The 26,819-nt window shown below is 40.7% G+C and overlaps 2 protein-coding genes across 2 annotated transcripts in view; both read left to right on the top strand.

Moving 5' to 3' along the window:
• ttc39b (tetratricopeptide repeat domain 39B) overlaps positions 1-5,370 on the top strand; it is a 39,268-nt gene extending 33,898 nt beyond the window's left edge. Inside the window, exon 19 of the mRNA XM_075450557.1 lies at positions 309-5,370. Coding sequence (XP_075306672.1) covers positions 309-405 — 97 coding nt within the window. The 3' untranslated portion in view covers positions 406-5,370. The remainder of the gene's footprint in view (positions 1-308) is intronic.
• A 5,291-nt stretch (positions 5,371-10,661) lies between these two features.
• cfi (complement factor I) lies at positions 10,662-26,408 on the top strand. The gene is made up of 16 exons (XM_075451840.1): positions 10,662-10,837; positions 11,384-11,537; positions 11,882-11,945; positions 12,035-12,194; positions 12,311-12,501; positions 14,019-14,120; positions 14,206-14,328; positions 15,535-15,570; positions 15,661-15,681; positions 18,520-18,650; positions 18,952-19,055; positions 21,333-21,437; positions 21,512-21,687; positions 22,132-22,233; positions 22,317-22,465; positions 26,269-26,408. Exons 1-16 carry the CDS (start codon positions 10,662-10,664, stop codon positions 26,335-26,337), a joined length of 1,863 nt encoding a protein of 620 aa, XP_075307955.1. The 3' UTR covers positions 26,338-26,408.
• The last annotated feature ends 411 nt before the right edge of the window (positions 26,409-26,819 follow it).

Genomic DNA, 26,819 nt, shown 5'->3' with positions numbered 1-26,819 from the left:
TTTCACTTAACAAGATATTCCAGATGTATTGTCTTCAAACAAGTCCCTATATCTGGCTGAAATGGTACTTGTTAGGCAGTTGTGTCTTATATTAAGTGTAATGAGATATTTTGATAAGAAATGAGACAAATATACTTGGTAAGACTTTGTTTTTGTCCAGTGTGTTTGCTTCCTGCTTTATATCCTGATAAAAACCTGTTCTGTTACACCTCGTAGTGTCAGGAATGACAGCGATGCGGAATGCTGTGAGTTGTCTGAGCTATGACGCGACTGCTTTGGTATTCAGTGAGTCTCGTTTTCTCCGTCAGGACGAACTATAAGGACTACTCCATGGAGTCCAGGCTGCACTTCCGGATCCACGCGGCTCTCAACAGCCTGAAAGGATCCCCCGTCGGCACCCCGTGATCCTGTGAACCGGCTCCCACCGAAGCCGGAGTGGGCGAAGGAGCCTTTATTTATTCTTTCAGCCGCTCGGAGAGATTAGATCACATTAACCTGCACTTCTTCTCAAGGAGACTCGGGCTTCCTTTGATCGTCTGTCAGCTAAAAACTGAGATTTAACGGGTAGATGCAGAGCGAAGGTTCAAATCGGTTTGATGTGAAGTCTTCTCCGTCACGATAACCGCTTTTTTTAGTCCGGAAAGGAGAGATAAAAGCACAAATCACCCCTTTAGATGAAAATATTGAACCGAGAGGAAACAAAGCAAGGATAAATTTGTGATTTGATCTCCTTCACTTTGATTTATTTGCATTTCTTTGTCTTAAAAAGCCCTGAAATGTTGTTAAAAATGGAGATACATCTGATATAAATCATGGATTTACACTAAAGCAGATTCTAATTTAAGAAATAATGTCGATATTTAAAGAAAGAGTGGAATGGTGAGATGTGGAAACTGCTAAAGCTCTCTTTAGAACATTTAATTTACCAGCAGGGATGTACTGTATATATACACGCTTTGTATTTTCTTTGCCTTTTTGATTTCCAAATAATGCATCAGGCCACACGTGCACACACCACAGAAACAGGCCTGTGCACGTGCAATCGCAGCCTTCTCACCAACCGTGGCTTAAACAGACGACGGTGTAATAAACCCACTCAAAGCGCGCACATCTGAGGGAGATTACACTCTTAAATGGCCGTAATCGCACACTTTTAGCAGCAGAAAGAAAGGATTTTAATGCTGTTAATGAGCTGCTATTCAGTCAGCGTCGATGTTCAGAAGCCTGGAGACTTATTGCTTAATATTTCTCAGAAGCAGAGCAGCTTTGAGGCGGTAAGTGTCCCAGGTTGGTCACATGCGCATCGGAGGAGTTCAAGGGTCATGGAGGCGGAAGCCCAGCAGAGTTCTGATGGGTCTGAGCTGGTTAAACATGGCCTGCTGTTGGTTAATGGTGCAAATCTGTGTCAAAAGTTTTCCCCTCGAAGCAGTTTTACAGATTTATTTCAACCCCGACGGTAAAGACACAAAGAAACAGCTAATTATTGTGTCAGACCAAACAAAACTGGACTTTTTAAATACATTTAAACATATTAATCTGGCTGAAATCGTACAGAGCTTCTCAAACCCAGACCAACACGGTTCAGTTCCTGCTTTTAAAAGCTCAACTAGATTTAAATGGACCTGGGTGCTCTGCACATGCTCCAAAGTTACATCTTTTTTGCATCTTTTTGTAGAAAAAGTCAAGTTTTAGTGTAAATTCTTTTGTCAGATGGCAGAAACTGGGACTGAAAATCAGCCCATTCAGACCGACTGTCGCTCTGCTCTAATAAAATCTGGATTTTAAAACCAGAGTTTGTCAGATTCTGTTGTTGTGGCTGATTCTTCTGCCCAGAAGGAACCAAAAAGAAATGAATGCTGCTTATAGCTAAATGAGATTTAGTGTGAATTTGGCTCAGAATATCGGGCGGCATTAGCAGAAATCTCTTGTTTGTTCAGGCTTCTGCAACTATTTTAAACAAAATGCCTGAGTTGAGATTACACAACCAAAGGAATGTGGTCTTTGTCAACACAAAGAAGTGATTTCTTCACACCAAAGCCGCTCTGCCTCTGAGAAATATTTACATAACTCAAACAAACTTCACCCCATGGCTCTTCAGCCCCTCTGGAAACAGGGACGGCTTCAACTTTTATCCTGACAGATGTTCTTTTTTTGTTATTTAGCTTTAAAAATCACAGGATAACGCAGAAAAGATGGCTATTTATTGTTTATTTTATTCAATGTTCATTATCTTAAAATATACCATTAGTTATTTAGATTAAAAGCGTATATAAAGAGCGACTTTATGACCTATTATAAGAAGAAGCACAATCTATCATCTCCAAACAGCTACAGTCGCCAACAAATCAAACCCCCGAATCATTTAGATGGCGACTGTGTTAAAAGTATTTATGTTAGCTAAAAAAAAAAGGGGGTTTACTAAGAATATGCAGGGGTTTCATAGCAGGGACGGGTTTATGGAAACATTTTAATCCAATAGGACTTGTTATTTTGTCTTTAAACAACAACAGAACAGCAACAGAAGTAACTTAACGACATCTTTGCTTCCATTTTAAACTACTTGAATCAATGCAACCGTTGTGACAGTTAGCCTTCCCCCTATAATGAATGTATCAACCTAAAGACCAAATTATGTGTGTGTCTCGCTTTATTTTTATGTGTATTTTGTGCCTGTAAATGTTTGGATGTAGGTTTTCTCCAGGTCTTTGTGTGATCTGACATTTTTTCTTTTTGAACAACTTTTAATGGTAACTTTAATGATAATTGGACTTAACTAATTGGACCAGAGTCCAAAAGAGTTGTGGCAATGAAAATAGTCAACTGTCAGCAGTAACATACACCATGTTCTCGATAAGTTTTAGCTAACTTCCCCAAAAAGCTTCAGTAGTCAGTCAAGATTATAAGCAAACAGCTGATACTACAGTATAAGCATGTAGCTCATCATGCTAATGGTGCCTTCCATTTGAACTCACGTTGCCAGGAAACAAAAATCAACTGGAATGCCTACAGACGTCAGATTTCCGACTCAGAAACTATTGCTATGGTGTTTAACGCGCAAAATACAGAGTAATGCAATATTGCTCATCTGTTTCGCTAATAATAGCTAGCTTGGTTAGTTAGCTAACCTTACAACTTGCAAACAGAAAACTGTCAACTTGAGCTAGCTCCAAGTTCTGACTTCCAAGGCAAATAAGTGGACCTCAGCATAAGGCATTTGCTAATACTGTACATTATTATGGTGTCATAGAATATGCTAAAACATTAGCATATCGCTAATGCTAAAATATTAGCATATTGCTAATATGCTAAAATATCAGCATATCGCCCCAACATGGGGTGTTAATGTGGACATATTAGTATGGAAGCAGCAGTTTATTTTTCATCTTCTTGTGCTCAAAAGTCTAGTTGTTTGTAATGTTTGGTTGTCGGTGTGATGATATATCTACCTTTAATACTGACAAATATCTGGCAAGTAAGCATTTACATTTGAATTAATGTCACACAAATTGAACAAAGTTAGTGTGACATATTATAATCAAACAAACCAAATCATTTGAATGCAGTGTAAACATAACAATGACAGGATGGGAATCCAAAATGATCCAGATTGATGATGGGTAAGTCAAAGGAAATAAAGTAAAACAATGTTTCTGGAACTTCTGCATTTCATTATTTAATAATTGAATTGAAGTTGATTAACTTCAGCGACCAAACTCATGACGTCGTCCTCCAAATTGCCGGTTTTCTTTGCCACAACTGTTGTTTGCTTTGGTCTCTTCGTTTCATTTAGTCGACAATGTGAGTGCCTCTGTGTGTCTGTTCAATCTGTCATACATTTTTCTATAGAATTGCATGTTATTAAGTATGTATAACCATTTGTTTTGCCTAATATGAGGCATTACTGTACGATGTGTGCTTCAGTACGGGAGGACGAATGACCCAAAATAAAAGGCTTTATGGACGGGTGGTGATCATGTGGTGCAATAAAACTAAAACAAAGGAATATTGTTAAATTTGAGTGTTTTTGCGTTGTTATTTTATCTTGTTACGTGTTTGTGTCCGTTCATGTCGAGCAGGCCTTCATGTCTTCAGTGTTTCAGGTTTAGGAGTACGACACAAGAGTCTTTCATTACGTTCTGGAACCAATGATTCAGGCTTCCTCTGAAGCACGATGCTTTTCGTAACAATTTGACCGATTTCTGTCTTTTTTTTATTGTTTATTTCATTTTTTGGCTTTACAAAAAAAACTTCCATCTTTTCTAAGCAAACATCTTGAGTGTTTTTAGACTTTGAGGACAAATCAGGGCTATTTTTTTTATTATTTGTATCTTAAAAGGAGTATTTTTTATAGTTTGTTTTATAATATATAACTAGTGTACTTAAATAGGAAATTACCATCTGAAAAATATATTCGTCTGTCAGCGAAGGGGAAAAAATCTCCCTTAACTAACATTTTTAGCCAGAAGCAGAAAAGACTCAGCTTTCACAGAGATGATAGTGCAGTTCCTACATGGCAGAGAAAGTTGGATTTAAGTAAACTTAGCACAGACAAATGAAGAACCCATTCAACTTTGGATGATTCGTCTGAATCTTTTGATCTTTGATGGACTCGCCAAAGTGTTTTATTAAGTCAGAGAAACTTCTGAACCTGTTGATCAAAATATTTACACATTATATCAAATTACTGTTTGTAAAATGGATGTAAAAAACATCCAATACAACAAAATCCTTCTTATATTCCTCCTACTTTGAGATATTTATGGATAAAAAACCCACTTGGTAATGTTCACTTGCAGGAAAAGATCTTAAGATAGAAATCAAACACCAGGCCAAAACATTTACAACATCGTGCCAACAGTGAGATGATGAATCCTGCCTTTTGGGAAAGATTTCTTTGTCTTTGTCCATGTTTGAAAAGTGCTCCATGAATAAAAGATCCTTTATATTCCACCTTACCTCTAACTGAACGACTCACTCATTCACTCAGGAATGTGAACCTTAATCTTATGATTTACACAGTGATGAAACCTTTGATAAAATTCTGTTTTTTTCTTTATTTCCAATCATCTAATAGAGGATCGAGCACATTTATGTAACGTGTGGAAAAACAAATTCTACCAAAATGTCAAAGGAAAAGTTTAATATTTTCTTACTATTCTGTAATGGCCTCCGTTGTCTTTTGATTTATTGATCTGATCCATATCATGGAGGTACTTCACTGTCAAAGTAGAGTTAAATGAATCCATAAAATAACTTATTTTCACGTTTTTTTTATAATTCTGGATTTTACATCCGGACTTTTAGCTGAAACTTTGTCACGAGTCATTTCCAGTCATTTTAGCAGCTCTCACAATAAAGACTTTGAAACTCTGCTTTTCTGAGTGTTGATCATTAACTTGAACTCATGTATTTGTGTGTTGAAACTCCAACTTTAGGGCATACTGGAATCTAGTGGTTGACTAACTCTTTCTCCATGATTTGCGGGAAGGATTTCTTCATATTTCTGTTTACCTTTTTCCACAGCATGCATTCAGGATGTCAGGGCTGTTCATGTCGTGGTTGGACGTGACACGGATCAAAAGACTAAAACAATCATTAGTTACTGTAGAAGATCAAATATTAAAGGTAGAGTAGGAGATCCTGGATTTTGAGTCCAGCGAAGCTGCATTTTGAAAATACACCGGTAAAAAGTCCCAACCCTTTTCTTCACTTTCCCCCGAAGGCACGCCTCTAGAGTACATGAACGCGCACGAGCACGAGGTGCACGAGCGCTGTTCTGACAGCAAGCATCAATCGTTGCCGTATTTAGTATTTAGGTTATGCTAACTATACGATAATGCTAGGTGCTAGCCAAGTTGGCTCTAGTTTAGCTTCCTGCCAAGCTTCTGGGCGCGTAAAAATCATTGTCAATCATTGTGAACGGTCCGTTCACAATGATTGGATACTGTTTTTCCTAGATTGTACGTTCTAGAGGCCACTAAAACTTTTCATATTTGTGTCAAAACTTCTAATTAATTGGTTGCAATGGGGGTGTGAAGAGTATTTCAAGCAATATGTAAAAAAATGTTCCAGAAAAAGATCCCCTACCCCGCCTTTAAGTGCTCCGTTTTTTCACCTCGGAATAAAAATGTCTCAACATTAAAATAATCACAAAATCGTCCGTCCAGAAAAAGTCAGACCTCACAATCGCTTGGCCCTATTTTCTCTCCCTTCGTATCACTGCCTGCTGTGCAGACCGAAGTGCAGACCGAGCAGCAAACACCGTAACAGGCGCGGCTGTCGGCAGCAGGCAGTGATACGAAGGGAGAGAAAATAGGGCCAAGCGATTGTGAGGTCTGACTTTTTCCTGGAGAACCATTTTGTGATGCAAATGTATTACTCTGTTGAACGCATATTGTTCTGAGAAGCAAAACGCTTTATTTTTTAAACCCCAGCCAACTAGCCGGACTACCTTCATCAACACCAAAACGAGGCTGGAACTCTGCTCACAGGACGCAGCAGGGGGTAAGAAGATGTTCATAAATGATGTTGCTGATATGGGATGTCATACAGCTTCATGTCAGAAGAGGCGAACTGTCCCTTTAAGGGATCTGTTTCAACTTAACTTTGAACCTGTTTTCGAGATTATTTATCATTTCCTGCTGGTCCATGCACTGATGAGGATTGCACTTGTACATGTTACATTCTGATAACGGTACACATGCATCACTACGAGTTACATCTGCGGCTTGGTCCATCACTATTGATGAGTTGTTTGCTAGCATCTGCTGCTAGCTTACAGCTACATGCTAACCTGTTTCCCTCTGGGATCAACAGAGGAACTCTCTGTATCTGTATGTAGAGCTGGAGTGTTTTTGGTCTGACTGGAGGAACAGCTTCATTATGTTTGATGACATTTAATGTATGTAAACGCTGAGCTGAGTTGCTAAGACTCCACCATTAAAACAGGCTGTTAGCTAAGAGGTGTTAAAACGGGGCTCAGACGGAGAGCCGCTGGGCTTAAAGTCTCAAAGACCTCAATAAGACCTGTTGAAAAGGGTGAAATGATCTCGAAGGAGAAATGGTACAACTATTGCATATTTGTGTGTTGACAGGATTCTGGACCCCCCCTCTCCCCTTCTCTTTGCTCTGTTACATTACAGTACACAATAAGCCGATCAAACAAGGTTAAAGACTCATGTGTGCACACTGAGAAGACTGGCTAATGATTGATCAGCGGGGAGAAGAGATATCAGACTGTCGGCGGGGCTCTCACAGAGAAAAGATCTGCTTCCTGATGAGGTGAACGACACTCATCAGCTGTAGTCATGCTCGTCGGGAAGATTTCCGACTCGCTTTTCTTGCTGTTTCTTCTCATCATTCACTCTGAAACGGTGAGTCAGGCCGTCTTGTTCTCGATGTTCTAACGCCGATGCATTTCATGTGAAAATCTTGACATAATCTGTGCTGCCGCGGTGGTATAACTGCGTTATATAAACTACTGCTGCACTGTGCTGAGGAATACTGGCCAAAACTGGCAATTTAGTTGTAAATTTCCAAGTAAAGGGCCAATAGGTGTACATGGGCCCCTCATGTGTGATGTTTGGGTCCATAGGAGCAGAGGGGGATGGGTCTCTGATTCGGGGAGCACACGACTCGACCCCGGTGGGCCCCTTATGTGCATCAAAGTTGGGTCACTAATGGGGAATGTGTGCATATAAATCAGCAATCTTAAGTGATTCAGTCAAAATGGTGGAGAGTAATGAATGAATACCAGAAGCTGTTACATGATGTTCCATGTTAAGTTTCAGGAGGGGTTTTTGGAGGCAGTTCTGATGTCCCAACAGGTAAAAGTAAGCAGAGGGTGTTCTTAAATACCGTGCACAGGGTCATAGAGCTCGCATATTAAAGATGGGGCTCGTTTTTATGCCCAGCGGAACAACACGACTGTCTTCTGGTTCTGTTTTCCAACTCGTGGTTTCCTTAAAGGTCTCTGAAACATAAATATCTAAAATAGACATCACATTGGACCATCAGTGGGGTACAGAGCATTAGGGAATGGATAGTGTAGTGGTTTCATGTGGGTGACCTTAGTTCAAATTCAAAAGGTTCTACCTTCAGTAGGGGTCCTTAGGCAAGGCCCCCTTACTCCACCCCCTTATCAGTGGATAAAAGAGTCCGCCAAATGCATAAACATAAACGTTAAACGGGTGGGACTGCCAGTAAGTTACTGTTAATGTCTCACCAAATGTCATTAACCTTAAATGTCTCGGGTGACCTACATCCTCCCCCGGCACAGTGTGACCAATGTTTGCTTTTGTACTACAAACAGAACTTAGTCATGTTCAGACCTACTTTAGTCCTGATAGAAAACAAACACACACTCTGGACATTTCTTTAGTTTTTTTCAATAACAGGATTGATTTTCCAGGTTTCATGGTTGACTTATAAGGTTCTTAATAGGTTGATTCATTTTTATCTCTCTGACCTCTTGCAGCCATATGGGCCCTTTGCGTCTATCGGGTCAACCGATCAGAGGGGCCCAACATCGAGGCTGGCTAACAGACGGTACAAGATTAGACGAGCTCTCTGTCCTTTCTTTAAGGAGTCTTCAGGAATAGTTCTCCAGGCTTCTTGAAGGACGTCCCAAAGCTCTTCTTTGGATGTGGGCTGCCTTTTGTTGCGTTCTCTGCCAACATGATCCCACACTGCTTCAGTAATGTTGAGCTCCGGGCTCTGGGGAGGATTCATCCCTCCATCAGACCTGCTGCCACTGATTTTCAGCCCACTTCTTGTGTCCTTTGGCACAGCTCAGCCTTTTCTCCCTGTTTCCCTTCCTTAAGAACGGCTTCCTGACAGCCACCCTTCCATGGAAACTCTAACTATTTAACCCATCTATGACCATGACTTGGTTTCTGTCCTAATATAGAGTCAATCTTTAACCTCATTCTCTGGAAATGGAGATTTTTGCCAAATTTCCATCCGAAGGTCCATTTTCTGAGACCATTTTAAAATCAAAACTGAAGAAGAGATGGAAGAAAATGGAAAATGAAAGGGGCAACTGTCAAACAAACCATGAATGGATAAGCTAACATGATGCTAACCTGGAGTGAGGACATATTGAACAACTAACTTTACAACTGGGTCACTACATCAATATTTATATGCTGAGCACTTTAAAATTGGTTTTTGGGCTTGAAAGAGATGGAAAAACTCTACTGATGACCCTGTTTCCCTTCCTGAAGAACGGCTTCTTGACAGCCGCCCTTCCATGGAGCCCATTTCTGATTTTCTTAAGGACATCACTTTCAGATCCTGTTCATCTGCTGTAGATAGTTCTTTAGGCCTGACACTTTTTGTGTTTTTTGTGGGTTTTTTTGTTATATTTTGTGTTTTTTCTTTTCTGTTTTTCTGTTTTATTTCATGTTTTTTGTGTTTTATTTTGTTTACTTTGTTTTCTTTTGTGATTTTTCTGTTTTATTTCGTGTTTTTCTGTTTTCTTTTGTGTTTTTTTGTGTTTTATTTTGTGTTTCTTTTGTTTTCTTTTGTGTTTTTTCTGTTTTATTTGGTGGCTTTGGGTCAGATTTCCTCCTGTTCATCTGCTGTAGATAGTTCTTTAGGCCTGACACTTCTTCTTCTGTCCTCCACTTGTCCAGTTTCCTCAAATGTTTTAAGGACACACTGCACACCATGCTGAGATATGCCAAGTTTTCAGCTCACAGCTCTTTGGGAATCACCTTGTTGCTGCAGAAATCCTGTTTTCTGTCTGTCACACTGTGTTATCTTTGCTGTTTTTCACACATGCAGCTAAAGAAATGGGAACAAATCTTAATTCCAGTCTAAAACCCACAAAGAGCTTCTAGATTATTCATTTCTGGTGGCATAAAACAGTTTAATCATTTCATTTATATTAATTGTTCCATAATTACTCATTAGATTTTATCTTATATTCCTTTTTTAAGCTTTAAATTGAATCTTATTTACTTTTCCTTGATGTTGAATAACATGTAATTCTTATTATTGTCGTTCTTTTCCTACTTTTAGACGTGATAACATTCATTATTTTGGGATTAGGATTTTTTTTAAACTGAATTTCTTATATTAATTTGACTCTTTTGGTAACTGAAAGCAGTTTTAAACGTAAATGTACAAAAAAGCTGAAACTATGAAGCTGTTTTTCACAGATGCAGCTAAAGAAATGGGAACAAATGATGTGTCTCTGTGACAGGCTGCTGGGAACAAAGTGCCTAAAGATCCAGTTTAAAACGGCTTCTTTGCTAAGTTGTCTGTTCTGTGTGGACACAACACTGGTTCATCCCTTGAGTTAGGAGCCTTTTTCCTGCCTGAATGGTTCACAGCTCAGAGTTAAGTGGCTGAACAGAGAAAAAACACATTCCTCTGAAGATGCTCAGGTACAAGGACTGGACTGAAGATGAGGAAAGAAGCAGAAAAAGTCCAAAGAGAAACTCTGAAAGAGCTTCAGGAAGCTGCAGAACTGCTGATCAGGACACTTTAAAGGTTAAAGTCTGAAAACATAAAGAAATGAGGGCTGGATCAGGACTTTGAACGGGACTGTAGACGATGAAATAAACGTGTGCATCGTCGGCATAATGCTTTAACATTCAGATTCTGTGTATATTGAGCTGTTCTGTTCTATTGATTTGCCTCTGAACTGTGTCTGAATGCTCTTCCAGAAGAGTCCACCAGTCAATGACAGACCATCAGCCACCGATGATCCCCCGTCATCAACAGACCCGTCCACGGTGGCCACAACCCCCACCCCTACGTTTGCCCCTACGACCCCTGAACCACCTGATCCAGACGATTTCCTGGGCCCACAAAAGTGTCTGAGGAAAAAGTACGAGTTCTTTAAACTTGTAGTTGTGGTGAAACGCTCTCAGTACCTTTCCAGCCAAATATATAAATGTACATTAATCCAAACCACATAGGGGGTATAGACAGAAGGGCTTTAAGGCTTGAGGAAACAAACCTCTCCTTATCCTCGATGTTACAGCCCTCAGGCTGTGGTAACATATCCTTGATAGTAAAAGAGAGAACTGGAGTGATTTTAAGGGATATTAATCATCTTTTTTCTGCATCTCCTTTGTTAGATGCCAATTTGAGTAAAGAAATTAGTTATAAATACCAGTTTTATGTAATCCATGGCTGATATGATTAAAAAAGAGGAAAGATGCCACAGAGCTGGTGTGAAGCCAACCCTAGATTGGGCCTAAAATATCAGCTTTGTGAAGTTCTTTGTGTTTTTTCTTGCTCATGTTTGAGATGCTGCTCATAAAGACCATTTTGAATTGCTCGGTAGGATGTAGGATTCATCCTGCTTTCTTGTTTGCTGTAATGACCCCATGTATGAATGAACACATGACTGTCGGTCTGCATCCATCAGGCTGACTCGCACATCATGTGACCTGGTGTTTTGCCTTCCATGGCAGCGATGTACCGAGGGAGCTTGCACCTACAAACCGCCCTACCTGTGTCCCAGTAAGGGTGTGAAATCAGTATGTGGACTCGACCACAGGAAATACAGATCCTACTGCCAGGTAATGTATCATCACTTTTTTTTAACACTTTTAGAGAAGTTTGTGAACCTTAAAACTATGTGATTCTGACTCATCTTAAACTACAATGAAAAACTGGATGAGATAAAACCAGTTCACAACTCGTTTTTGCTTGAATAGTTTTAGTTATTTTGGCTTTTGATGGTGTCATTGTGGCCTGTGTATGGCTGTGCATGTGCAGGGTTCACACCGAGATTTGTTTTTTTTAATGACAACCCACACCTGCAGGGGGAGCCAAAGAGCAAAATAAAAAAAAAGACAAATTATTTTGTGTTACTTTGTTGCAGAATGTTTCTTTTCTTGATAAATCTGACCCGTTTCTCCAGGTGATGAGTCTCTCATCCAGGAGCAACAGTCCCTTGATGTCCCACTTTGGGAGCGACTGCAAAGGTTTGCTTTTGCAGATGCCTTCAGATACGTCTTGTGTTTTTGGTCTTACCTCTAAGGACAATCCCTCCTTTATTTCTTTCCAACCACAGAAAATATACCGAAGTTTGAAAGCTCACTCAGCAGCGACACAGGAGTAGTCAGGATCTCCCTTCCTGACGGCAGTGGCAACAGGGACGACCTACTGGTGTGTCACGAGCTGTGGAACATAGCAGCCGCCAACGCCGCCTGCAGGGAGCACGGACACGATCTGTGAGGAGATGGATTTACAAGATGCATATTCATAATTAGCATAGTGGGGACGGTCAACACACTACCTCACGCTTTTGAACGTCATCACGGTTAAACTGAAACTACGATGTTGACAGGGGTGCAGCCTCTGCAGATTATGTGGCCTACAGCTCCCTGACGGCCAGTGGTGACCAAAAACTCCCCAGCCGCTGCGTTAGCGTCCGCTGCCAAGGCTACGAGACGTCTCTGGCTGAGTGTGAGATCTACGACAAGGTGAACATTAACACGGGGGTTGCTGCCGTAACCTGTTACAAGCAACCACCAGAAGGTCAGTTCACACTGATTCTGCAAAACTCTGCCCACACAATTCCTCCAGGTTGTGTTTGTTGTGTGCACAATCTTGAAACCGTGCACAAGAAAAACAATCTGGAAACTGTGCACAACAAAAACAATCTGGAAACCGTGCACAACAAAAACAATCTGGAAACCGTGCACAACAAAAACAATCTGGAAACCGTGCACAACAAAAACAATCTGGAAACCGTGCACAAGAAAAAACAATCTGGAAACCGTGCACAATAAAAAACAATCTGGAAACCGTGCACAACAAAAACAATCAGGAAACCGTGCACAACAAAAACAATCTGGAAACCGTGCACAAGAAAAACAATCTGGAAACCGTGCACAACAAAAACAATCTGGAAACCGTGCACAAGAAAAAACAATCTGGAAACCGTGCACAAGAAAAACAATCTGGAAACCGTGCACAACAAAAACAATCTGGAAACCGTGCACAACAAAAACAATCTGGAAACCGTGCACAACAAAAAACAATCTGGAAACCGTGCACAAGAAAACCTTAAGTTTGTCATCTGTCCTGCAGAGGGTTTCCACTTTGGGTTAGGGTTAGGGGCGGGTCCTGTGACCCTTAGGGTAAGGGTATGTGGAAGGGAAGGGTATATAAAAGCAGACATCAATGGAAAACCTCCCTGGGTTAGGGTTAGGGACGGGTCCTGTGACCCTTAGGGTAAGGGTATGTGGAAGGGAAGGGTACATAAAAGCAGACATCAATGGAAAACCTCCCTGGGTTAGGGTTAGGGACGGGTCCTGTGACCCTTACGGTGCGTTCAGACCGGAATTTTTCGCGCGACGTGATTACATTCAAAGTCAATGCAAAAACACGAATAGACACGGATTCGAGCCGGCGGCGCGAATGACGGTTTTGAGGCGGCGCAAATGAGGCGAATACTGCCGCGCGAATGACAAGACGGTATTTCAGGCTCATCAGGACCCAGTTTGATGAACCTGCTCGGGAGGATCGGTGCCGTGATCTCTCTGCAGGACACAAGGCGCTCCACTGACCCAGACACGACGGCGTGTGCGTTTCTGACGAATCTCGGACTGCCACAGCAGGTACAAGGACGCGATGGTACTTATATCAGCCACGGTTGATGAGAGAATGAAATGGATAGCCCCTTGAGCGAAAATTCGCTCGTTGTTTACTCGCGCGAATAAGGCGAGTAAATTCAACTACACCCGCTGCAAAACTCGCGCGAGTAACGCGGTGCGGTGCGTCCGGTCTGAACGCACCGTTAGGGTAAGGGTATGTGGAAGGGAAGGGTATATAAAAGCAGATAACAATGGAAAACCTCCCTGGGTTAGGGTTAGGGTTACCCACATGGAGTCTTGACCACTGAGGTGACCACATGATGGTGAAACTCATCTTTCAGACAGAAACAAAGTGTAATTTTGCATTTAATCCCAACGTGTCCTCCTGAGCCACTTTATGTACTTTCTGAATGATAAGGAACTCTCTAACAAGATACTTTTCTCCCAAACTCACAGTTTGTGGCTTCAGCTGTGCAAACGGAAAGTGCATTTCTCTAAGCCAGACGTGCGACGGAGTCGACGACTGTGGCGACCGCAGCGATGAAATGTGCTGCAAAAGTAAACCAAATGAAAAAAGAGACAAAAGCATTTTCTTTGAAAGGGATATGTCCTTCACCTCACTGTGTATTACTGTGTTTGTCAGAGTGCAGGAACGCTGCTTTCCGCTGTAAGACGGGTGTGTGTCTTCAAAAAGAAGCAGTCGGTGACAAACAGATCGACTGCCTGGATGGTGAAGATGAAGCAGCTAAAAGCATGAATCGTTTCAGTAAGACGTTACTCCAAAAGTAGTTTTATGAGATTTACTCCCAAGTTTTTGCTTTCTGAAAGGAGTTTTGAGCGTGCAGTTTAGTTTCCTCTGCTCTAAGAATGTTCATTACTGTCAAAAAGGACATTTCCACCAAAACAGGACTGGTTGTGAGTTAGTTGGATGTTTGCAGAGTTTTAACAAGTGGCATCAAAATGGTCTCTGTTGGATTATAGTGATGTTATTCACATGCACTGGATTCCACCATGGTGCACACACCACTGCATGCTTTATGCTCAGGTTGAATGGTCTCCTTTGTTCTCTGGTAAACTCCTTATTTATAAAGCTATCCTTGGTCTGCTCCCAATTCATCTACAGACCCTATCCTTCAATAAAGTACCGGTTTATTGTTGTTATTCATTTCATCAATCCTTAACGTCAATACTGAAAAGGAAAGGGTTATTTAACTATGCTGTTTGCCTGCAAGATGCTGCAGAATTCATCTGAATCTTAAGGAGCTTTTTTCACCGATTGAACTGAAGCAAATTTTCCAATACGCCCGATTCTAAGAGTTAAGATGACCAACCTGCCCCGTTTGGCCTGTGATTAAAAAGTTAAGTTACTGGTTTTTGGTGTTTCATAGTTAGTTTGATATAAATCTGTTTATTATTGTGTCATTTCTGTTGACCTGAGCTGCAGGACACTCGTAAGTTTTCCATTTCCTGGTTAAATAAATGTTAGATATGAATATTCCTGCTGGGACCGTGGGCTGATTCATAATGATATCCTTCGAATAAAGACCGAATAATAAGTCAATCATATCATATCTGCAGCAGAATGACAGCTTAAGATACAAAAATATATATATTTTGGAGCAACAAAATGACTCCAAGTCATTCAGTATATTCCATTCATAGTTACAAAAGCCAATTGGATAAACTTATGATTAACACCTATTTTCTCTCTTACAGTTTGAGAAATAGCGTCTCCATGTTGTAGTTTTTCACCAATAGACACGGAATTTTGAATATTCTTGCACTTCTTGTCCAAATAAAAGTGATTTTGTGTTGGTTAAATCATCAAAAAGCTAAATCAAATTCAGTTTGTACAAATGAACTGCAACACAACAGTTTGTTTAAAGTATGTGTAAAGGTTTTTACACTGTAAAGAAGACAACTTTTAAACCACACCTGAATGTAAATAGTGGTATGTTTTTCTTTTCTGCAGCAGGACGTACTGAGACCCGGACACCCAAACTTACGGGTAACTGATGTGTTCACGTGTTTGTCTGAAAAACTGTCGTTGTGAGAGGTGGTAGCAATAATTACATTTGTTCTCTTTTCTGTATTTCAGAGTATGACTCTCGTAAAAACGGTATGTAGCCTCAACACGGACACTTCTGTTCAATGTCGTCAACTTCATGCTTCCCTAATATATCAGCAGGCAGAGCGCTGGTTGTCACCGTCACAAGGGTGCTTTGAATGCAAGGCACATGAGCAAGTATTAGACCACACATACTGTTCACTACCTTACTTAAAAGAATTCTCTTACAACTACGCTACGTTGAAACTAAAATCCAAACAAAGTACAAAAGATCCCGGACAAGCCCCCAACCGAGCAAACAACATGGCTTGTTGACAGCAACAAAAAATGCAGAGTCTGTTCAGAATAAAGAATACTATGATTTTATTGGACTATAAAAGTGAATTCAAAAGCAGCAGCGCTGAACCTCCACTCGAGGGCTTCCCTTAACATGCATTTCATTCCCACCTTCACACATGTAGACAGTTAAGTCGGTTAAGACAGTGATTCCCACTGCTACTAAAAGACCACAGAGGGTATTTTACAGGAAAGTTTGAAAAAAGTTATGTTTCATGTTTGAAATAAGGGATGTGGTCTTAGACTTCTCTATACTCTAGACCAGGGGTGTCAAACTCATTTTCACCGAGGGCCACATCAGCATAATCGTTGCCCTCAAAGGGGCAGATGTAACTAAATGCAATGTAAAATAAATGTAACTACTCCTTAATGTTAAATAGCTCTTAATTTATTATTTTAACTTTGTAAAGTATATGTAGTATATACATATACTTTACAAAGTTACAAATATCACATATATATTTGCATAGATTTAAAAAAAATATGTTTGCTTGTTGCTCTGTTATTATATCATAAATCCTTTTAATTTGCCAGGTTATGAAACCCACATCAACTCCATCAATCAATGATCAAACTATCCAAGTGAATAAAGAAAAATAACATCAGACACAAGTTATGACATTTACTTTGTTAAAAACTTGAATTATCAAACAAAGCTAGCTTTTACTGCCGCATTGTTTTCGGTTGTGGCTTTCGCGAACACATACCGTTTTTTCTCCTTGAAGCACAAACACGTATTCGCCTTCCAATCTTTCTTGAAACAGAAAAAATGATGCAGATGGAAGGGCCTCTGCATCATTTTTTCTCTTCTGGACATTTTGGGATCATCATTTGTATTTCTCAATTCCAATCGCATCGATTTGGAAACATTGCAGTCCAGTATGCAGGATGCCGTCACTTCGCGTGTAACATAATTGGCATGCATTGTGGGAAATGTAGTTTTTTGGTCACTGCACATATTTGACTTATTTACTTTTAGACAATCAGACCTTTTAAGGTCTCGCGGGCCACATAAAATGACGTGGCGGGCCACATTTGGCCCGCGGGCCTTGAGTTTGACACATATGCTCTAGACCAGAGATACTCATTATGCGGCTCCTCAAGCTTTAATTGGTGGCTCGCACTCACATAGTAGCTTATAACAATGTGGTAACGATAACAATACATTTTTTCAAATAACACACAGTGAATACTGCACAGTATTAAGTATTTTTATTAAGTATTAATTAAGGCTTGATGGTGTTTCCTAAAGGGGGCACACTGTTAAACCTGGCAACGCAGCCCGCTTAAACCACCGTCACACTTGACCGCAGAGCACGCTAGCTCCTTTAGCCGGCGCGAGATGCAGGCAAAATGGATCGGTTTTTAATTAAAAAAGGGCAAAAACCAGCACAAAAACCATGCTCATCTGAATGTCTCACTATGATTACAACAACAAACTACAAATACAACATGAAGAAAGTCGAGCACATGCAGGCCAGCTTCCGCTCATCCCACTATTAAAGGTAAATGTGGTCTGAATTGAAAATGTATTGGCTGTGTTTCTTTTTTTGTGGGATGTTTTATATGTAGAAATGCACATTTGCAAAAGGGGACTTTAGTATGTTGTCGTAAAAGTGGCTCTAACCTTGATTTTGCTCTGCCAATGTGGCTCTTGTGAAAAAAATAGTGAGTATCACTGCTCTAGACTCTATACCTTCATGAGCTTTTCCTCTGGTTACATTTTCACCATAGACACAAACACTCGTGACGAGACAGCGAACCAGCAGCCGGTTCCTCCATCATAAACAGGCTCCGTAGACCCCGAGCTTCACATTAAGGCAGTTCTTAATGTCAAACATTAAGAATAAATACGGGACATTTAGATTGTCTTGACTGATCCATACATAGTTCCTTCCAAAGACTTCCTTCTGTAGTCGAACTATACAAAGGTTTCTGTACTCCAAAAGCATGTAAAGTCAACTCCATAAAGAACCGAAGTGGTCTGTTTGACCCTTATCTCAACCCAACTCACCGCCTTAAGGTGGAACTATAACAGAATATTATGCAGACCTTGTCATGCAGTATTCGTTGGGCCTTCCATCACTTATCAGCTATCAGAATCATGTCAAAACAAGTCTTCCACATGGCTGACAGACGTAACCTCTATGTTGCACATGGAGAGAATTAGATACAGCATGATAAACAACCCCAATACGTTTTACCAGACTTGGCAGCCTTTCTTAGATCACCTAGCTAAGTACAATGATCCTTAATAAGACCCATAATAGGCTACTCACCTCTTCTATGAGAATTTGTCCACATACATAGAGTACTAGGGATGCATTACGTTTGTCATTGCTTGAAGTGTACGCCCTATTCAGTTTGCTAATTTTTTTATTTTTTATTTTTCTTTATATAGGCATACTTATTTTTTGTTGCTATTATTTAATTTTTTCTATTATCCTTATTTCTCTTGTATGTCCTACACGACTTGAAAAAGACCTAATAAAAAAAAAAAACAAGTCTTCCAATCACCAGACCAAATCTCAGTCTGTGAATGTTTGTGTCCAGAAACGACGGTTTATCGGGAGCAAATGGAGTCCAAGCTGTTCTGTGGGATTCCCAATAAGGATGTGGCGGACGACGATGAACAACGCAGGGGCCGAGTCAAGAGGGTTGTGGGAGGAATCCCAGCAAAGCCTGTGAGTTGATCTCAAACGCATATTTACTGTGTTCAAAGTCCAACATACCGGATCTGCTTAAAATGGTTTGACTGGCAAATAGATTACCATCCACTTTATAACACATATTTACTGGAGTAGATATGTTTTTATATTGTCCATGAAGCCATCCAGTAGTTATAACTGCCACCATCCATTCAGTGTGAACAGACCGTTTAGGATACATCTCACCCATCATTCCTGACATTTTCCTACTGCCAGGAGAGTCTTTAGTTTGATTCAAAGAAACCGCTTGTTGTTGCTTCTTCCTGCTGGTCTGCAGACTCAGATACAGTGGCAGGTCGCTCTACAGGAGAACCGAAGGATCGACTGTGGCGGGGCTTATATCGGAGGCTGCTGGGTCGTGACTGCTGCTCATTGTGTCAGGTAGGAACAGGGACCTGGCTCCAAGTCACCACGACTTCATGGGTTAAAAGGTATGCCAACACCCCTGAGCTGAGTGTTGTAGACTTAAAGGGATAGTCCGCCTCTTCTGACATGAAGCTGTGTGACATCCCATATCAGCAACATCATTTCTGAACATCTTCTTACCCCCTGCTGCGTCCTGTGAGCAGAGTTCCAGCCTCGTTTTGGTGTTGACGAAGGTAGTCCGGCAATATGCGTTCAACAAAGTAATACATTCGCATCACAAAATCGTTCTCCAGGAAAAAGTCAGACCTCACAATCGCTTGGCCCTATTTTCTCTCCCTTCATATCACTGCCTGCTGTGCAGACCGAGCAGACCGAAGTGTATACCGAGCAGTAAACACCGTAACAGGTGCAGCTATCGCTAGGTGGCTGAACGCATTGATATCAAGGGAGGCAAAAATAGCGCCAAGCGATGTGAGGTCTGACTTTTTCGTGAGGGACGATTTTGTGATGCAAATGTATTACTCTGTTGAACACATTGTTTTGAGAAGCAAAACGCTTTATTTTTTAAACCCCAGCCAACTAGCCGGACTACCTTCATCAACGCCAAAATGAGGCTGGAACTCTGCTCACAGGACGCAGCAGGGGGTAAGAAGAACTATCCCTTTAATGTGGTCAGATGCAGAGCCAAACAGTAAATCTGAGAATCATAATTTAACTGTTGTCTCACAGCTGTTACATTCTAGAAGGTGCTGCACCATCCAGTTTTGTGTCGAAGGAGGGGAGGCGATTTTTAGTGATGACTTTGCAGTTTTTATACTCACACCCAAGGGTTGTAGTCCAATATTTGTCCCAGCAAACTAATAAAATTACAATAGAAATAGAGACTCTACAGAGAAACACGCCACAGCACACTTTTAGTGGGTCATTAGACGTAAATGAGACATATTACTTTTGTACGATTATTTTTTATGGAGTAGAATTTGTGCAATACTCTGTTCTGCATTGATGCTGCTTAACATACTTACAGAAAATACTAGAAAAGTGGAACACTGGTAGTCAGCATTACCGTTAACACAAAGTGTGTAAAATATTTAAATCACCTGACATTTTTAACAACATTAAGCCTCAGTAATCAAACTTTAATAAGAGCATTTATACGAGTAGGTTCTGTCTGTGGTTACATTCATACTGGATCAGATCAGAGCAGGAGATCCAGTCGAGTATCCTTTTCTTCCTTTGGAAGGTTTAATCACAGCACTGACGTTACTCAGATACAGTTTAACCGATTCATCAGCATGTCGCTGTTATAAGGTGTTTGGAGGAGATGGAGGCAGGTGCTCGTCAAAGGACCTTCTGAGACTGAACACTTAGAAACACTGAGGATCCACTCTGCACAACTTTTTCAAACAGTCTTGTACTTTGACTTTCCATCCGACTCCCAATTCCTTTCATTTCTAAAGTGGTCTCACCTCGTTAGTTATTTGTTTATTTGTGACAGGACTCTGCATATTAATAAACATACAATGTAAATATGCCAGATTTAGCTCCAAGGCTAATTTCCATCTGCAATCCTGCTGTTCACACTAAAATCAAGACAAGATAAAGACAAAAACAGGAAACAGGAAACAAGAAAACAAAGCGTACAACATTCCATATCACTTAACCACATCACAAGATATACAACAAATTACCTGTTATGGTAAGAATACCATACCGAAAAACCATATCAACACAATTTTGTCGCACAGTAGTTTCAGACATTAAAATGCATCTGATTGGCAAATAATGTTTTACCCTCCTATACAAGTATACATTTATTAAAGTGCATTAGGTACTATATTAAAGTGCATTTATCCTAAAGTGCTATTTTTAAAGTGCACGGAATAAAGTGCCAACTCATTTTAAGAATTACAGAATTACTACCAATTTATTTTTAGTATTGCATGTTAAATAAAACTACCCTTCATGTTTACAGTCCTGGTTATCTGTAAGCCAAGTTTTTAGTTGTTTCTTAAAAGCTACATATGTTGAGTTTTCCCTTATTACGTAAAGTGACCGATAAACTGACATCACATCGACTTTCTGGAGAACTTTTGCTTACGATCACTTTTAAAGATCCAAGAAATGAGGACTGAATAGACAGTTTTTGCACAGAACTGTGGACAATGACTCATGTTTGACATGATGGTGTATTTTGCAGTGCGTCTGGGGGACAGGAACAGTCATACCTGTAAGTGTAAAAGTATCTCGTTGGTTCTCTTGTTTGAGCTGATAACAGCGTCTCTTCACCAGGCCGAATCCTTCCGTCTTCCAAGTCAAGTTTTCTCTCTGGAAGAAGCATGGACCCCAAAGCACAACCGACATTGTTCCCGTCAAAGAAATCATCATCCATCCAAAGTAAGAGTGCACGCAGACCGCCACACAACAAAGAAACTGAGGGGCTTTAGTGATTCTGCGCGCTCGTCCTGCAGGTACGTCGCCGGCACGTACGAGAACGACATCGCTCTGGTGAAGCTGAAGGAGCTTCCCTTCCAGGACAAATGCCTGGAGGATAACCCGGCCGTCAGACCGGTGTGCGTGCCCTGGTCCACCCAACTGTTCCAAGCCAACCACACCTGCAGCATCTCAGGGTGGGGGCGGACAGCAGGTAGGCAAAACAGCTGAAAGGGGGAGGAGCAACTTCCTCAGGTGGTCAATGGGAGGAAACCTTCGGAATACATCACATTCGTCATCATTTTGAGAATAAAACATCCAGAATTTGACAATATTTTAAGCTGTTTTAAAAATAATAATAATAAAAATTTAAAAAATATTAAATTAAAATATAAAATAAAATAGATAAAATAAATAAATTTTTTTTTTTTTTAATTAAATTACTGTTTTGATGGTGAGATGGATAAAATTTGATTTTATGGAAAAAGAATGGTGGAGCAGAGATGTTCCTTTAGCTCACTGAGGTGGAGGTGACCATGTGATGCTCTGAAACCTGCATTCAAACACCTCGACATGCCGCACCGGGATCATTTTATCAGTCAGACCGAATATCAGTGAGAAAGTTTGAAAATAATCGTAAAGACGACTTTGTTCGCAGAGGGAAAATCCGCTCAGGTGCTGCTCTGGGCCAACGTGTCCCTCATCGCCGGCTGTGAATCGGCCTACAAGCATCGCTTCAAACCAGGCATGATGTGTGCAGGTGGGTGCGTGCACGCCGCCGCAGACGTTCAAATAGGCCGTTTTGTGGTTGCCGTGCAGGTTTAAACGTGTGCACGTGCGCAGGTGACCTGGACGGCAGCGTGGACTCGTGTCAGGGGGACAGCGGCGGTCCGCTGGTGTGTGAAGACGAGCTGGGAGTGTCCTACCTGTGGGGCATCGTCAGCTGGGGGGAGAAGTGTGGAGAGCCAGGATTCCCCGGAGTTTATACGCAGGTAAGAAAACATTTCCACTTATCAGAGATTAACACGTTTTCACCCAAATTATATCTATAAACACTCGATGACACGGAGAACAAACCCTGAAGGCCAACTGAAAGCCACCAAAGAGATGCTGCTGAGGATCCGGTCCTGAAGGGGAGAAACCAGCAGCCACCGTCTCTGCAACAAAGAGCTGAACGTAGACAAAGTCTGAGCAGTTGTTACCCGCAGGCTGGTGAGAACAGCAAGGTTTGGAGTTTAGTTTTTAATGTCGACACAGCTGCAACGGACCTCAGTGAGAAAAGCACCACCGGCAGATTTGGATCCAATCGATGACCAGAGAGACCCGATCGGGTTGGACACAGTGACCAAACCGCTGAGTCATTTATGAGCAGGTTGCTGGACGGTTTGTGGAAGAACTCTGGCTGCATTACCGGGATCCAATCTGGTTGTTATGAATATCTTTTCCAACTTTATATACATTATTTTAGTAGGGCTGGGCGAGTTAACTCGTTATTATCGCATTGATTCATTAATTATTTAACGCCAACAAATATTTTATCACACATTAGCGCAGGTTTTATTATTTATTTTATTGTTGTAAAAGTCTGTTGCTCACAGGCTTTTATTTTGTAAAAGTCTGTAGCTCACAGGCTTTTATTTTGTAAAAGTCTGTTGCTCACAGGCTTTTATTTTGTAAAAGTCTGTTGCTGTCTGCTGTGGAACAGGAAAAGAAAGTAATCTTTGGATCCACCAAACATGGAGAAGGGTACGGAACTTTTACTCGGCCATTTTCATTTTAAAGTTCTTCCAGACGGCGGAGTCGACAGAACCAAAGTCATCTGTAAACACTGCCAAGTTGAATTGTCTTCTCAGCGTAGTAGTTCCAGTCTAAAATATCACTTAAAGGCAAAACACACAACTGATAGCAGCAAGTCATTCAAGGAAACAGACAGTGGAGCGAGGCTTCTACATAAAAACTACAGAAAGATGCTGATGTTAAAAGTGTGTTTGCACAACAAATGTTATGGCACTTTCATTCATATGGCAGTACATTTAAAATAAAACTAAATGCTAAAAGCTATACACTACTTTTTTGGAATTTTTGTACAAATGCGATTGATCAGGGAAATCATGTGATTAATTAGATTGTTGCCCAGCCCTAATTCTAAGCAGTAGGAAGCAGTTCTGCTGACGTTTGTAATGTGATTAGATTTTATATCACAGAGACGAGTTAGCAGAGGTCAGGATACACAGCGGGACACCAGAGTGCCATTTAGATCAGATAAATCACCCACAGAATGTCTCAGGCGGCTGAAACCCAGAGAGGAAGAGGATGAACCATCACGGATAGGCCTCTGCACAGCATGTACCACAGACGGATCTAAAAACACCAATCATGGCAGCATGTACCACAGACGGATCTAAAAACACCAATCATGGCAGCATGTACCACAGACGGATCTAAAAACACCAATCATGGCAGCATGCACCACAGACGGATCTAAAAACACCAATCATGGCAGCATGCACCACTGACGGATCTAAAAACACCAATCATGGCAGCATGCACCACAGACGGATCTAAAAACACCAATCATGGCAGCATGCACCACAGACGGATCTAAAAACACCAATCATGGCAGCATGCACCACAGACGGATCTAAAAACACCAATCATGGCAGCATGTACCACAGACGGATCTAAAAACACCAATCATGGCAGCATGTACCACAGACAGATCTAAAAACACCAATCATGGCAGCATGTACCACAGACGGATCTAAAAACACCAATCATGGCAGCATGCACCACAGACGGATCTAAAAACACCAATCATGGCAGCATGCACCACAGACGGATCTAAAAACACTAATCATGGCAGCATGCACCACAGACGGATCTAAAAACACCAATCATGGCAGCATGCACCACAGACGGATCTAAAAACACCAATCATGGCAGCATGCACCACAGACGGATCTAAAAACACCAATCATGGCAGCATGCACCACTGACGGATCTAAAAACACCAATCATGGCAGCATGTACCACTGACGGATCTAAAAACACCAATCATGGCAGCATGCACCACAGACGGATCTAAAAACACCAATCATGGCAGCATGCACCACTGACGGATCTAAAAACACCAATCATGGCAGCATGCACCACTGACGGATCTAAAAACACCAATCATGGCAGCATGTACCACAGACGGATCTAAAAACACCAATCATGGCAGCATGTACCACAGACGGATCTAAAAACACCAATCATGGCAGCATGCACCACAGACGGATCTAAAAACACCAATCATGGCAGCATGCACCACAGACGGATCTAAAAACACCAATCATGGCAGCATGCACCACAGACGGATCTAAAAACACCAATCATGGCAGCATGCACCACAGACGGATCTAAAAACACCAATCATGGCAGCATGCACCACAGACGGATCTAAAAACACCAATCATGGCAGCATGCACCACAGAATGCTTTAAGGCATTCTCCCTATTGTTTTTCTGTTTCTCTTTATTATTATATTCTCTGTATGTTTTTAGACGTTTAACTACTTCCGCATCCTTTAAGCAAATTAAACCATTTTTGCACACAACGTTCAGCTCTTTCTGGAGATGGGGGCTGTTATTTTTAGTGTTTCTGACTTTTATAATTTTCAAAATATTAAGGTTTTTGTGCAACTTTTCCTCCCTTTAAAAGTAATGGTAAATTCTTTCAAATCATTAAAAAAGCTTCCTCCTCTTTCAAACTTAACTACTTCAGCATGCTTTCAGCTAGAGACACCATTCAAACTTTAAAATGTTCACAAGACAGAGTGAAGCAGCTTTTTCAAAATATTCAGCCAATTTTGAACTATGACAGTTTAAAAATGTACTAAAATCCTTGATGATTTCTAGGTTTACAATGCATTCCAATGGCACGGAATGTTCGTGTGCAAAGTGGAGGCTCCAACTGACAGTGGAAGAATACAGAAAGATTCTTCAGGAAAAAAGTTTTTAACCTGTCACTGTTTCCAAAATCTTTAAACCACAAAAATAATTTTAGCATTAAAACGTAGGCAAATTTTTCCTCTTTCAGCCAATGTTACTTTTCATAGGCTTCAGAACTTTACTTTTTGAATTAGAAGCCTCTGAATCACGGCAGTACCTTCCAACTGCCGATGCTTTTTGCATTTTTCTTTTCTGTAGTTTTGTGCCTTCATTCAGATTCAGCTCCTTTAAAAAATACCTTTCAGGCCTTTTGGAACTCAAGCAAATGACTTTCTAATTTTTCTACATTGTTTCTCTTCTTTCTGAATTTTTTCACTTTTTGTTTAGCATTTTTCTTCTCTTTTCTGTAGTTTTTTTTTTTTTAATTCATCCAGCTCCAACTTCCAAAAATACATTTCAGGCCTTTTGAAGCTTCAGCAAATGAGTTTCTACTAAATTTTCAATTTTTTCCTGTGTTTCACAATCATTCCACGATTGTGATTTCAACTTCAAACTCCTTCAACCAAGACTTCAGCAACTGTTTGTTCTACTAAATTTTCACCATTTTCATCTTTTTTAGCATGGTCAGCTGTCCACGTTCAGCTTTTCAGCATTCTTTCTAGTTCATATTCATGTTTATTTGATCTATTATTAAGTCTATTTTATGAATACTTTTAACATTTAAATCTTTATTAGAAGCATTTGTTCCACCTGTTATAAAAAAGAAGTGAGTCTCATGTTGAATATCATCACACAGCGACTGACCTCAGCGTGAACACGACGTGTCACGAGTCATGACGCTTTGCTCCTGTTTCCTGTCGCAGGTCGCTTATTACTTCGAGTGGATCCGTTTCCACACCGGCTGGTCCGCCATCACCAGATTCAACCTCTGATAACACGAAGGACTCCCTCTTTCAGTTCTCTGAGTGCTGACAGAGGTTTTCCCTGTTTTATGTGACTAAAACCTGGTTTTATTGTTTGTATTGGTATTAAATCACCAGTTTGTAACCAGTAAAATACAAATAAAAGTTTGCTCCTGTTGGTACGGTTCAATAAATACTGATTTTAGTTTAAATGTCCTGCAATTTATATGCAATCTGTTTTTAAAATGTAGTTTGATGTGCACGGCAGGGGCAAATATTTGGTTAATACGGGGAGGTAGTTGGCTTTTTAAAGGTAAAAAAGAGACATTCAGGTGATGCATTTTAACCAGAAACATTGGAAGACAGCACAGATGATTTTAAAGGTACAACCACAGCCCTTTTACAGACAGCCGTTCCACTTCCTATTCGCCCCATTATAAAAAATTTGGCTGCAGTTCAGTTGATTTTCTCTGGGGGCGCTGGCGAGCGAGTGCAGAATGACCATTTTCCAT

This window comes from Odontesthes bonariensis, chromosome 19 (genome assembly GCF_027942865.1).
Source record: "Odontesthes bonariensis isolate fOdoBon6 chromosome 19, fOdoBon6.hap1, whole genome shotgun sequence".
NCBI classification, from domain to species: Eukaryota; Metazoa; Chordata; class Actinopteri; order Atheriniformes; family Atherinopsidae; genus Odontesthes; species Odontesthes bonariensis.
This window is presented reverse-complemented; position numbering and strand designations above follow the sequence as displayed.